At 34.0% G+C, this 13065-nt stretch overlaps 2 protein-coding genes across 3 annotated transcripts in view; one reads left to right on the forward strand and one right to left on the reverse strand.

Annotated features, from left to right (window-relative positions):
• LOC129806320 (ubiquitin carboxyl-terminal hydrolase CYLD) overlaps window positions 1-11417 on the reverse strand; it is a 70862-nt gene extending 59445 nt beyond the window's left edge. Inside the window, exon 1 of the mRNA XM_055854814.1 lies at window positions 10932-11417. Within this exon, the coding sequence (XP_055710789.1) occupies window positions 10932-11327 (396 nt within the window). The 5' untranslated portion in view covers window positions 11328-11417. The remainder of the gene's footprint in view (window positions 1-10931) is intronic.
• On the forward strand, window positions 1117-10948 carry LOC129806345 (carboxypeptidase B-like). 2 transcript variants are annotated; one of them, XM_055854897.1, is made up of 4 exons: window positions 1117-1567; window positions 1716-1904; window positions 7151-7294; window positions 9933-10948. In XM_055854897.1, the coding sequence occupies exons 1-4, from the start codon at window positions 1240-1242 to the stop codon at window positions 10841-10843; spliced, it is 1572 nt and encodes a 523-aa protein (XP_055710872.1). In that variant the 5' UTR covers window positions 1117-1239; the 3' UTR covers window positions 10844-10948. The 2 variants fall into 2 exon arrangements, with proteins under 2 accessions (XP_055710872.1, XP_055710873.1); XM_055854898.1 differs by lacking the exon at window positions 7151-7294.
• Window positions 11418-13065: the final 1648 nt, after the last annotated feature.

Raw genomic sequence — 13065 nt, forward strand, 5'->3', positions numbered from 1 at the left:
TTAATTAAATACTTAGTGTTAAGGTTGAGTCATGTCATGCCATATTAATTTTAATACTTGGCACAAAGCACTGACGATTCTCTAATTTTTATACATTTTTAAGTAGTTGAATGTTTTATAACTCCTTAAAATTAAGTCATTGAATTAAAAACTTATTAAATACATATTAAGTATATAATGCTTTAGCTGGAAAATTAAATAAATTTGGCAACAAAAGATCTTTCTAAAGACAATAAAAGTACTTTCCTTTGAATGCAAATGCCCTTTCAATGAAATTGCTCTGAATGATCAATTTTACTAAAGAATTTTTGGAGGGATAACTCGGAACACGGATAGGAACCTTAGATATTGCAAAATAAGTAGTTCAAAATTGGTTACTTCAGTAAAGTATTTTTTTAAAAGACGGCTCAAAAAGCTCTCAATAACTTATTTTTTATATTTGGTTTATTCCTTGTGCGGATTTTTAAAACATTCGGGTGTCTGAGACGGATCATAATGAATATACTTTATACATATACAGTAAAAATTTTAATACTTGGTTTTTTTCATCTTGAAAGATATTGCAATTTTTGGCTCGTCAATATTAGCCCTACGTACGCCTTACTAGGACAAAATAAAAAAAGAAGAATAACTCAATATATAAAATATTTTTCAAATTCGGCTAACAATGTCTTAGAATCCTTGATGCTGAATTTTATTTTATTAGATGTTTTCACATTCAAATAATGATTTTATTTATATGTTTTAAATTATCAAAGGACCTCTTATCAACATTTACTTTTAGATTATATCGCTAGGTCTCTTGAAAATATTTGACTGAAATCTAGGATATTTACTTTATACCAGAAATTTTCCTAATTATCCACTTGGATTCGAAAACAATTCTCAACAAATATCGAAGCTTTTATTTATAGAAAATAAGCTCTTAGGAGAAGCTTGTAATTCCGTAAAAACTCCTAATTATGTGTCTTTCTCTTCTTTCTTCTTCATTATTTTGTTAAAGATTTAAATTGATTCTTGAATCACAACCAATACTTTTTTCTTGTCTTCTTCAACCACATTATCTCCCTCCACTTTCATCCCAGCCTCCATCGCACCCAGCTTATAAAATGTCATCAACACCGCTGAATCCCGATCATTTCCCACCAAAGTGTTGATCAGTGAAGATCGCACAAGAAAGTGCCCCAGAGACAGACAATTTGTGTGTATGTTTTTTTGGTTAATTTGTAGAAAAAAAAAATGTTGCCATTGATCTTGTCCGCGGACTATCGTGCCGTAAAAGTGAATGTGATTGTGTTGATTTGCATCGTGATCGCGGTCAACGCACCACTTTCTTCTCAGGCATCACCAACAACACCAACTGCAGACGTGCAGAGTGATGTTTTAGTGATAAGTCCACAGCCATTTGAGAATAGCACCGAACCGGAATTATTGGATAATCCACGTGATGAAGATGAAAGTGTTTCCACTGATCATCCAGTCAAGTACACTGGTGCCCAACTTTGGCGCATTTCGTACGATGATCAAGTACGGAAGAATGCCGTAGCAGATCTTCAGCATAAATTCAGTACGAGAAACTCTACCCACTTTCGCTCTATCAACTCTTTCTCTTACTTCCTTTTTTTTATTTGGCCTATTGCCGAAAACTTTTCACACAATCAAAGTTTTCAAATGATGTAAGCTACAAATTGAACATTTAATTGTTCTCCTGACAGATGTTGCAATGTGGAATCTCAATGGTACTTCTGTTGATATGTTCCTCAAGAAGCCCGTGATTGCCGATGCTAGGAAATTGTTGGAAAATGCCAAAGTGCCCTTTGATGTTGTAATCGATGATCTTCAGCATGCAATTGATACTGAAAATCCACCGCCAGAAGTTATTGAGCAACTTCAAAATCGAAAAGGTACGCAAAATACACGAATATTCACCGTGATAGAAGGATCAACGCATTCAAGGATGTCTTGAAAATCAAAGTTTCATAGTGATAATTTGAATTCACAAATAGACTGAGGCTGATGCCTGAGAATATTTAGCCTGTAAAATTTTACAGTAATTAGCGCAAAGTATCATACACTGAGGGCTTATGATTACGGGTTAGATGTCCTTTGCACAATTTTTTTTTTACCTGGATCTTTACAGCTAAATTATCGCCAAATTTTACGAGTTAAATATTCTCAAGGATGTGCGTAAGTCTGTTTCACCGAGAGAAATCCGAAAAAGTTAAAATAACATTTCAGAAATGTTAATTTTACCCTGCAGTATTGATCCGAAATCGGTATGAATATTACCGTTTTTAGGTGTATTGGGGGTTAAAGTTATCCTTTTTCATGTTAATTTTACCCTTAAAAAAGTGTAAAATTAACATTAAAAAATGTTGATATATTTTTACATCTAAAAATGTTAAAGTTATGAGGAAAAAAAGTCAATCGCACCCTCTTTTTTTTCTCAGTGTTAGAGCTAAAAGCTAAGTGGTTTGATGATACCCATAAAAATTACAATAAGTTCTTAAAATCGTGGTGCTATCGAATTTTTCTCTACTTCGGGCGACATTTCGGTCTCAAATGCCCGAATTTGAGAAAGTACTGTGTTTTTTTTGTAAATTATTAACTTTTTCACCCTGTTAGTAGTCATTTTTAGTGTCTTAGTTAATCTTAAAATTTAATCGTCAAAAACGTTAGCAACAATGTATATTTGCTAATTTCAATTCGAATAAAATAAATCTCCTTTTCATGAATATTCCTTTTTGTCAGTTCGAATTTTCGAACTTCCACCGGATTTTTGAAGTTTTATTTAAAGAAAAGTTCTCTCTAATATTTCCTCGAATCGATACAGAAGAAACTCTACCATAAAGAAATCTCAAAAGAGAAGTTTTGGGAATTTTTATTACTGAACTAAGGAATTGAATTCTATTCAGCCACAGTTTCGATTCTGGATGAAATCTGCAGACTCATTCAAAAGGCAGAAGATTCTACTAATGATTGAACAAGAAGTGTCGATGTAAAAGTTAGTAAAAATTAGTGTTCTTAGTGTCCAAGATAATTATCTCCCAAATTCTTTAACGTCCCTAAAGATCCCATATAGGATTGACAGGTTGAATAATTAAAAATAAATCGAAGAACGTAAACCAGTTGGGGAATTCTGTAATTTTCGTGGCATTGTCATGCGTGAGTTCGAAACCTGACAATGCCATTCGAGCTTTTTTTGTCATATCATATGAGTTCGAAAATGCAATTCATTGAATTTTTAATGAAATCCCTTTACTTGATGATTTAATGAAAATACAGTGCGTCTTGGTTGATTTGTTTAACAAAATTAATTGTCTTTTGAATTGCCAGAAATCTCAAATATGTGACTTCTGATTCTGACAATGTCACGTGAGCTTAAATGGCAATGTCACGGCTACAGAATCGCATTTTCGAAAAAGCTCTTCTAAGATTCGAACCCAATTTGTCATATGGCATTGCCAGAGCGTTACAGAATTCCCTTCCAGAAGAGGAATTCCGTAACGCTCTGGCAATGCCATATGATAAATTGGGTTCGAATCTTAGGAGAGGTTTTTCGAAAATGCGATTCTGTAGCCGTGGCATTACCATTTCAGCTCACGTGGCATTGCCAAAAGTCACATATTTGAGATTTCTGGCAATTCAAATGACAATGAATATTGTTAAACAAATCAATCAAGACGTACTGTATTTTCATAAAATCATCAAGTAAAGGAATTTCATTAAAATCAATGAATTGCATTTTCGAACTCATATGATATGACAAAAAAACTCGAATGGTATTGTCACGTTTCGAACTCACGCGTGACAATGTCACGAAAATTACAGAATTCCCCTCCAGATCAACTTCTCTTATTATCAACTTACTTTTTCGAACATATTAAATACGCGTGCGTATAGTCTTGAAAGAAATATTATTAAAATTATTTCCAAGGTGTCTAAAATTCCGATTTACAGAACAACTATTACTTTTTCTTATTTATTTACCTTGATTAGTAAAAAAAACACCTGAAATAATTACTTCAATTCTGATTTCTAAATCTAAATCAAAATATTTTGAAATTGTATTACTATGTGCAATTTCCGTTATTATGTGTCTAATAGGGTGAGATGTGGCCTCGACGACTTAAGCCGCAAATATTCCATAACACAATCATTAAACGAAATTGTAAAGGTGATGAATTGTGTCACTATGTGCCACAAAGAAATTATTTAGAATTTTTGTCATTCATTCTGTTTCTGTTTCTGTTTTTTTTTGTTTAATTTTTTTTTATCACAATTGTAAGAGAGGGATGACTCATTTTTTTTGTAATTGAAATGAACTAAGAATGGTTCTAAAAACCAGAATATTATCCATTTAGGATGATTTTTGGGATAAGAATTAAATGAGAGTAAAAGGGGTAATTTGGAACCATTTCCAATTTAGAAGATTTGAGATTTCCTCAGTGTTTAAAATGTGCAGATTGAAAAAGATCACAAAATAGAAGAAAAGGGGTGGTAAAGCGTCTCAGGCTTTGCGAACTGGTTCCAAGTAATCCCATTATACTCAAATTCTACGTTAAACTTAAATTTAAAATTGTGTTTAAAAGTAATCTTACTTAACGAAAACTCCCGAAAAACATTCTTTCATTTTGATTTCGAAATTAAGATCAAAATTTTTCGAAATTCGAAATAATTACAAAAACCAAAGGACTTTCTATTTTGCGTGGTTTTTTGGAATCAGAAATTTGTATTTGTCGATTTATTGATTGACAAACATTAGCAATTACCTCTTCGTTGAGGTTTAATCTTGATAGGGGTAAAGCGAAGATCAGTGATCACAGAATTTCGATGTTTTTTCGAATTCTAATATTTTTCTAAAAACTATAAACTGCTACTTTACGAAAATTGTAATTAAAAAAATCCGTAAATGTTGTACACTATGAAAGATAAATATAATTCAAAATTGATCTAAGGTTAAGGCATTTAAATTCGAAAAACAATCGTCAAACATTGTCTTACAACGACGTGTGAAAATGAAAGATGATCCCATCGTGACCTTTAGTCATTTCAATAGCCAACATTTTCTGCATTTATCTGGGAGTTACCCATTCAAAAAGCCCGGCTTTTGCCACACGTATGGAGAGGAAATTGTTTAATCAATAAAAATGCACCACAAAAAATGATTAATGTAAAAAGAGGGACCACAGTCCCTCCGTCTAAAGGCAGGCCCTTCGTGAAAAACTTTCATTGCCCCACACACTTTTCAATCAACGCCAAATACACGGAAAAACCTGAAGAACGGAGAGTCCCGCAGGAAGGGCGTCATGGACGACTGATTTCTAACTCCTTTTTCCCTCTTTTCTATAAATTTCCCACCTGAGACTATAGTATTTTCTCATGTACCTCAACCAGGTCCAATCAAATTATTCTTTGGAGTGTTTATTTCAATTCCACACTGCGGCAGTTTTATCACCTTTCCGAAACATTCTCAGTGGGACTCCTCTCTGAGAAAGGCAATAAATACTACGATTTTACGACTCAATTACAACTGGAGAGTGTCACAGGAATTAACATAATTGCACATTTGAGAAGATATTTCTTTAATTCTTGCATGGGGGAAATTCCTCAAGAATTTTTGGTTAAGAATGCGGCAATTAGAATTTATCGAATCGTTCAAAGAATTTTCGTGACACGCAGAAATAAAGATAAAGTAAAATCATAAAGTCAGTCAAAAGAAGAGATGGGGATAAACTTTGTAAAAGAAGTTCATCGTTAAATTAATTTAACAAATTGAGGAAGCGTCAAAAACACTTTAAATATAACTCGTGCATATTTTAGAAAATTTTATTATCTTATAAAGAGTTAAGAATATCTTAAAATATCGCTGTTTTATAAAGATTTTTGAGATAAGTTTGAAGAAAGGTCTGAATCTTAGCTTGAAAATATTAAAAGTTAATCGATATCGAAAATGGAAATTTCGAGAATTTGAGATTTAAATTTCGAAATTCAATTTTTCGATATTAGAGTTCATTTGAAATTCTAAAATGTTGACGCATTTTGCTAGATCTTTCGACAAGGGTTGTGGCTATTTTAAGATTTATCGTAAAATAGCCTAATTCAGAACCTGCTATAAATGAAAATACATAATCTTTCCGTACAGAAGTAGATCTTGAAAAATTCGAAAATCTATTTGAAGATCCAAAAAAGAGACTTTTCTTCTTAATACTTTTGCAAGGTGGGGGAAGTTACATCCTGTTCGAATTTCGAAGTGCTCAAGTGTCAAAATGTGTCGGTTTTCACATTGTTGTGAAGAAAAAAACAGAACAACGACGTTTACTGTTCTTGCCCCAGTATTTAATCACTCCATAATCACTGAGTAACTTGATAAATTTTCCCCACCTTGTTCGAAAATTTTGTATGAAAATTCGAAATTGAATTTGAATTCTTCGAACTTCAACGACTTTTCGTGCAAATAGAGTTCCATTTAACTTTTATCCAAGACACTATTGGACAATCAAAATCTACTTCTGTTTGGACTCATTAGGTAACCTCTACTAAAACATATAACCAAGAGCTACCAACTATATAACCAAGAGATAATCTGCGTCTATTATTTCCATATTGGACTGTAGAAAATTGTTAGGATGTTTTTTGCAAGGATTTTGACATTTTCTAAAATTTTTGACATTTTCGAAAGTCTCTCAAAATAAATATCACGATAATTATGATTTTCGCAAAAAAACCAACTTTCTCAATCACTTCCATTCAAGTCAAATATTCAATTATACAATTTCCCATGAGAGTGAAAGAAACGCAAAGGTGAATAAATTTAATTACATTGCCTCCCACAAATTTAAGAAATAAGAGACATCCAATTCTTGTGACAACGCACTTTTTTTTTTTTAAATGATTAATGCAGAAAATGTTGCGACTCTGTTTTCACTCTCTTTCATCTTTTGTTACTTTGTTTTTTATTTGCTAGTATTTTCATTTTTTCAGTCTGTATTTATTTTTATGTTTTTTTTATATAATTTCTTTTTTTCTTATAGCTCTTGTACATCTCTCTCTTCTCTCTGGCTCTTTATCTCTTTTTGTTTCTTCCATGACCACTGTCTTGCCTTGCTCTGTCTCTTCTGTGCCCTCCTCTTCCTCTTGCTTAATAAAGTCAGAAATGTGAATTTCTGGCGCAGATCAAGCGCTGTACCTGTCGCTAATCATAGATCACTAAGCTATCGACGCCTCCGTGGGGCATTCCTTGGCTACAATTCCCTCGATCCACCCATGGAACTGTGGCCAGACGCCAGATGGGGTAATGTTTCAGCTCTTTGAGACCAGAGATGTGGACCAAGATTACTAAGACATTTGTTTAATTCTTCATTGGAAAGCATTTATATTACTGTAACTGACTGCGATATTTTTTTCAGCTTCAGGTAAATTGTTTTGTTCAGAATAAACTTAGCCCTATTATTTTTAAACCACGCCCCGTCAAGGGATGACTTAAACAACAATATTTTTAAACTTTTTGACATTTGTAGAGTTTTACTTTAATTATTTGAAAATTAATTTGCAGTTTTTAGAGTTAATCTTATTGCTGAATGCGTGTGGCCTAAATTATTAGCTAAGACTTGTACAGGATTTTTAGTAATGAATTACAAAAAGGGAGCATCTAAACGGGGGGATTTTATTTCGAAACTGCCATTTTGACACAAAAGTCCCCCACTGAGCTTTAGATCGGTCCATTGTTGCCTATCTTTCGGCGCCTAAAATCTCCCTCTTCGAAAGCTCCATTTGTTTATGTTCGAATATTTTGACATTTCAAGCGATTTCAAATAATTTTTCTCGTGAACTATTTTTAAAAAAAATCGAAAAGCAGGTGAAATAGGGACACGATATCGATCACTCTTCTGAATGTATCGTTTAATCTTTATTAGAATATGGTCGAATTGTTAAATAGACATCCTAAATACTTAAATAGAATAAAGTTGATTTATAGAAAAATAAAAACTTAGGATGTTTTCTTAATTTAGCAACAATATTGGCATAAAATCCTGCGGTAGGACGGTTTTGATATAGAGGATGAGTGCCCCATCTCCTCTTCCTTAGAAAATGTTCATCACCAGGCATAAATATTAACTTTACCACTCTTTAACAAATTCTTTGATTGTAAAACGCTGTGTGATTGACGTTCGAAAAGTTTTGAAATAAAATAGAAAGTCTGCCAGACTATCTATTTTAGTTAGTGCACATTTGGGAGAATTATAACAGAAGGTGGAGAAAATTTATCACAGGAACGAACCACTAAGGGAGATTTCCCGAGACTCACCGGTGCATAGCACAGTGGGGTGCATTTCGAAATTGTCCCGTATAGAAGACGCCAAAGGATCCATTCAAATGGGAACATTTCGAAATGCACCTTAAACTATGTTATGCACCGGTAAGTCATAATAAATCATTCAATTCGATATAAAAAATTCTCCATTGAGCTTTATACAACTTTATAGTAGTTTAACTTTATACAACTGAGCTTTATAAACGCACAATATTCCTGTCAAAAGAATTTGCTATATGACTGAGTTCGAAAAAAAGAAAATCTACAAAACGTTCTATTTTAGTCAAGACACTCTTGGAGAAGCTATAAAAGAGACTGGAGAAAATTTATCTGAGAAACCAACCATTAAGCAAGATTTTCCGAGACACACCTATATATAGTAAGATGAAAAAATTGCGAAAAACTTCAACTAAAAGCTCGTAAGAAAAATTGCTAAGTGATTTTAAGAAGAATTACAAGTATAACAAGAATATTATGAGTCATTTCTTTGTTTTTTCTCACAAAAAATTGAAGATTGACATTCGAGATACTTCGAAAATCTACCGGGTGGTAGAATTTTAGCTACCACGTGGACGAAACTAGAAGTAAAACTGTCTTTTGTTTAGCTTTCGAAACCAGTCTTAAAATTTTTTAAATTCTAACTGTGATAAGCAACTCCCTTTTATTCACAGCTGGGCTTTCAAAAATTGATTTCAGAAACCAAAAAAAAAAACATATTTAATTCTCGTTTCGTCTGCATGATGGCCGAATTATTTTCTCTTCAAATTTCGAAGTCTTGAGTGTCAAATTGAGTTCCAATTACTTTTTATCCAAGACACTATTGGAGAATAAAACTCCAGCCATCAAATGAACCAATTAATGGTCCAAGAGGTCCAAGGGATAGAAATGAACGCCGAAAGATAGACAAATATTTAACTCTTTCGTCTCTTTTGGGACTCTGAGTACCCAAAGAAGCATATGAATGTTCTATGAAAATCAATGTTTTTTAATTATTCCGAACTGATAAAAATCCGATTCTTGTGGATGATTACAAACTATAAGGATGTCCAAATGTAAGATATTTTTTGTAGGACCTCAATTAATTCCTGAGCATAGATATTTTTGATTAAAAAATATCTAAGCAAGCCAATTTCACCATTTTTTAATCAAAAATATCTAAGCTCAGAAATTAATTGAGGTCCTATAAAAAATATCTTACATTTGGACATCCTTATAGTTTGTAATCATCCACAAGAATCGGATTTTTATCAGTTCTGAATAATTAAAAAAACATTGTTTTTCATAGAATATTCATATGCTTCTTTGGGTACTCAGAGTCCCAAAAGAAACGAAAGAATAAATCATGGTAAAATTCAGTGTTTTATTTAGCTGAAGATTTTTTTTCTAATTTCGTAAGGACGATTTCGAAATTCGAATTAAAACAGCCCGCCCATTTAAATAGGAGTAAAATATGTAAGATTTTCAATTAAAGTCACAGTAATATATGTAAATTCCAGTCGCCCTAATCAACCTACATCTCTGGTCAGTAGCATCTTCAGATTATTTGAGAGAACTTCCAATTATTCTGAACCTCAATATTTTAGCAAGTTCTAACAATTTCTTTTTCTTCAATTCAAAGGACACCGAATGACATGGAGTGCATATCATAGATTGTCTGACATACACGGATACCTCGAGTACCTAGCTAATACCTATCCCGAGATCTGCAGTGTGCAGTCCATTGGGAATTCGATTGAGGGACGTCCTTTGCTGGTATTGCGCATCTCAAATGGCAATGCCAAAAACAAGGCGGTTTGGATTGACGGTGGAATTCACGCCAGGGAATGGATTTCTCCAGCAACTGTAACTTACATCATTGACCAGTTGGTGGAGTACCGGGAGGATCAGCCTAAATATGTACAAGATATCGACTGGTACATCCTCCCAGTGGCCAATCCCGATGGCTACGAATACACACACCTTGTGGACAGGCTGTGGCGTAAGAACCGACGTCCATCGGTCAATGGACGGTGCCATGGGGTAGATTTGAATAGGAACTTTGGGTATCACTGGGGAGAGCAGGGAGCCTCTAGGCAACCCTGTGCTGAAACATTTGCCGGCATGTCAGCTTTCTCTGAGCCAGAATCTCTGGCTCAGAAGAATTTCTTTGAGAGGAGTGGAGCTGACTTCCAAGCCTTTCTCAGTTTCCACAGCTATGGCCAATATATTCTCTATCCCTGGGGATATGATCGTTTTGTGCCCCCAGATCACAAAGAACTCGACAGACTTGGCCGTGAAGCGGCTGTGCTCATGAAAAAGTCAGGAGGAGCTTCGTATTCAGTCGGACCGTCAGGAAGCCTTCTATACCCGGCTTCCGGAGGCTCAGACGACTGGGGCAAGGGTACCCTGGGCATAAAGTATTGCTATACAATTGAATTGAGAGATTCAGGGCGCACTGGCTTTATCCTGCCCGCCAATCAAATTATCAGTACAAGCAAGGAAGCCCAGATCTTTGCGTACAAAGTGGCTGAAACCATCACTCACGGCTGAGTGACATCCCACCATCCCATTCCCCCCGTGACTTATTCAATTATTTAATAAATATATCTCTAGAAATACTAAAAAATAAAGAACTTACCTCTAACGAAACTTTCGGTATGTCCTTTTCTTTCTCCACATTAACTTCCGGACATGGCCTTTTGCTATTCTCATCCTTTCCGGAAGCTACTGCTGGACTCGTTAATAGCATCAACATCTCTGCTTCTTTGAGGATCTCCTCTACACTTCTGTCATCTGACGTGTTGGATAGACGATTGATCTCCTCGAAGATGCTTTCGTCGACATCTGAGCTGGCTCCCTCCAGCAGTTCCTCCAGAAATTTCTGCTTGTGTTCATGGGAGAGGAACTCAAGGAGGGAGCTCGAACTCGTCAAATCATCCAATACACTTTTGTCCTCATCGTCGGGACTGTCTCCTACATTAGCCTTCTCCCCCAATTCACCAGATATTTTACTGGAGACACAAGCACTTGCCATTTTCCTCCCTCACAAAGTTTTACGCATTTTTTCTGGAAAAACACTCCCTTAATGACACATTCGCGACGATATATCGATATATCGAAAATCAGCAACCCCGGCCGGAACAAATGTTATACAATATTAGATAAATATTATATACCAGGGGCGCCCACTTTACCGGTTTTATTCAAACGGAATTTAGTCACATTACATCGTATTTTTTCGCTTATTGTTCGGGACAAATTGCGAAAATTTAACCCAAAAAAACATTAATTACGCGTAATAATTAATCCAGAATTTATTACACCATGTAAATTATTAATATTTTTATTTATTTATATTTTTTTGAAAAATGCGACTGAAGAATGTACTGGGACTCAATAGTTGAAATATAAATGCTTGTGGTGTTAATAAATTACAAATATGATTTTAAAGCTAAAATAACCGAAAAAGCTTTTTTAAATTTAAACAAAATATTTGTCATATAAAACAACTCTGTTGAATGAGTTTTAAGCGAGAGTTTTCTCATACTTTAATTTTGTAAGAGAGTGCTAGTCCGAGTTTATTTTCTTAGTGGCTTTCTTGATAAGTAAACCAAATAGGCAACAATTCTTATATAATATTAAATTTTAAAACACAATACTAATTTCAATACTTATTTAATCTGATATTTTTATGTACCTAATTATTTTAATTTTCTTTATTACCTATTCTTTTTTCACATCACATTTTCTTTAGTAAATTTGGAAGAGGATGTGTGATATTGAAATATTCATACGTTCGAAACAGAACAAAACGCAGACTGTTAGCTCCAAAAATATACAATACATACAAACGAGGACTTATCGCTCGAAAACGTCTAAAAAAAAACTTGCGAAATAGGACAAAATGGGAATTGTTAGTCCGAAAATGTCCAGAGTACTTGCAAGATAGGACAAAACGAGGTCTTTCAGTCTGAAAATGTCTATAATACTGGCGATATAGGACAAAACGGGGAATGTTAGCTCGAAAATGTCTAGAACTGAATGTTTGAAAGCGTCCAGAATACTTGCAAAATAGGGCACAATGGAAACTGAAAAACCGAAAGTTTCAAAACGTCCAGAATACGTGCCAAATAGGATAAACCGGAGACTATTACTTCGAAAACGTCCAGAATTCAATTCAAATAAATTTGAAGTTAATTTTATACCTAAAGATACAATGATGTTTCTGTTTAAGGCTACACAAAACTCTTAAGTTTTGATTTTGTTTAGTTTTGTGTAAATTATGATTTACAAAAGTTCAATTACATTTCTTTTAAAATTTTATTGTATATTTTTCAGAATTTCTTTTTAATTCATAGAAGGCTATTGTAAATAGTTTTTGAGTTAGGAATACTTGCTAAATAAGAAAAAATGAGGACTTTTAGTACGAGAACGTGCAGAATGCTTTCGAAATAGAACAAAATGAAGACTATTAGTCCGAAAACATCCAGACTATTTGCTAAATAGGACAAAACGGGGACTGCATTGCCGAAAACGTTCAGAATATACTTGCTAAATAGGACAAAACGAGAACTTTTAATCCAAAAACGACCAGAATGCTTACGAAATAGGACAAAACGGAGACTATTAGTTCGAAAACGTCTAGAATGCTTGCTAAATAGGACAAAACGAAAATTTTCAGTAAGAAAACGTCCAGAATGCTTGAGAAATAGAACAAAACAGAGACTCTTAGTTCGGAAACGTCCAGAGTGCTTGCTAAATAGGACAAAACG

Source organism: Phlebotomus papatasi, chromosome 3 (genome assembly GCF_024763615.1).
Source record: "Phlebotomus papatasi isolate M1 chromosome 3, Ppap_2.1, whole genome shotgun sequence".
Taxonomy (NCBI): domain Eukaryota; kingdom Metazoa; phylum Arthropoda; class Insecta; order Diptera; family Psychodidae; genus Phlebotomus; species Phlebotomus papatasi.

Excerpts from the sequence above, each read along its gene's own strand:
- LOC129806345 (XM_055854897.1), top strand. The coding sequence starts at position 1,240 with ATGTTGCCATTGATCTTGTCCGCGGACTATCGTGCCGTAAAAGTGAAT. Across the intron at positions 1,905-7,150 it reads GCAACTTCAAAATCGAAAAG|TCAGAAATGTGAATTTCTGG; the intron begins GTACGCAAAATA and ends TGCTTAATAAAG. Across the intron at positions 7,295-9,932 it reads GTGGCCAGACGCCAGATGGG|GACACCGAATGACATGGAGT; the intron begins GTAATGTTTCAG and ends TTCAATTCAAAG.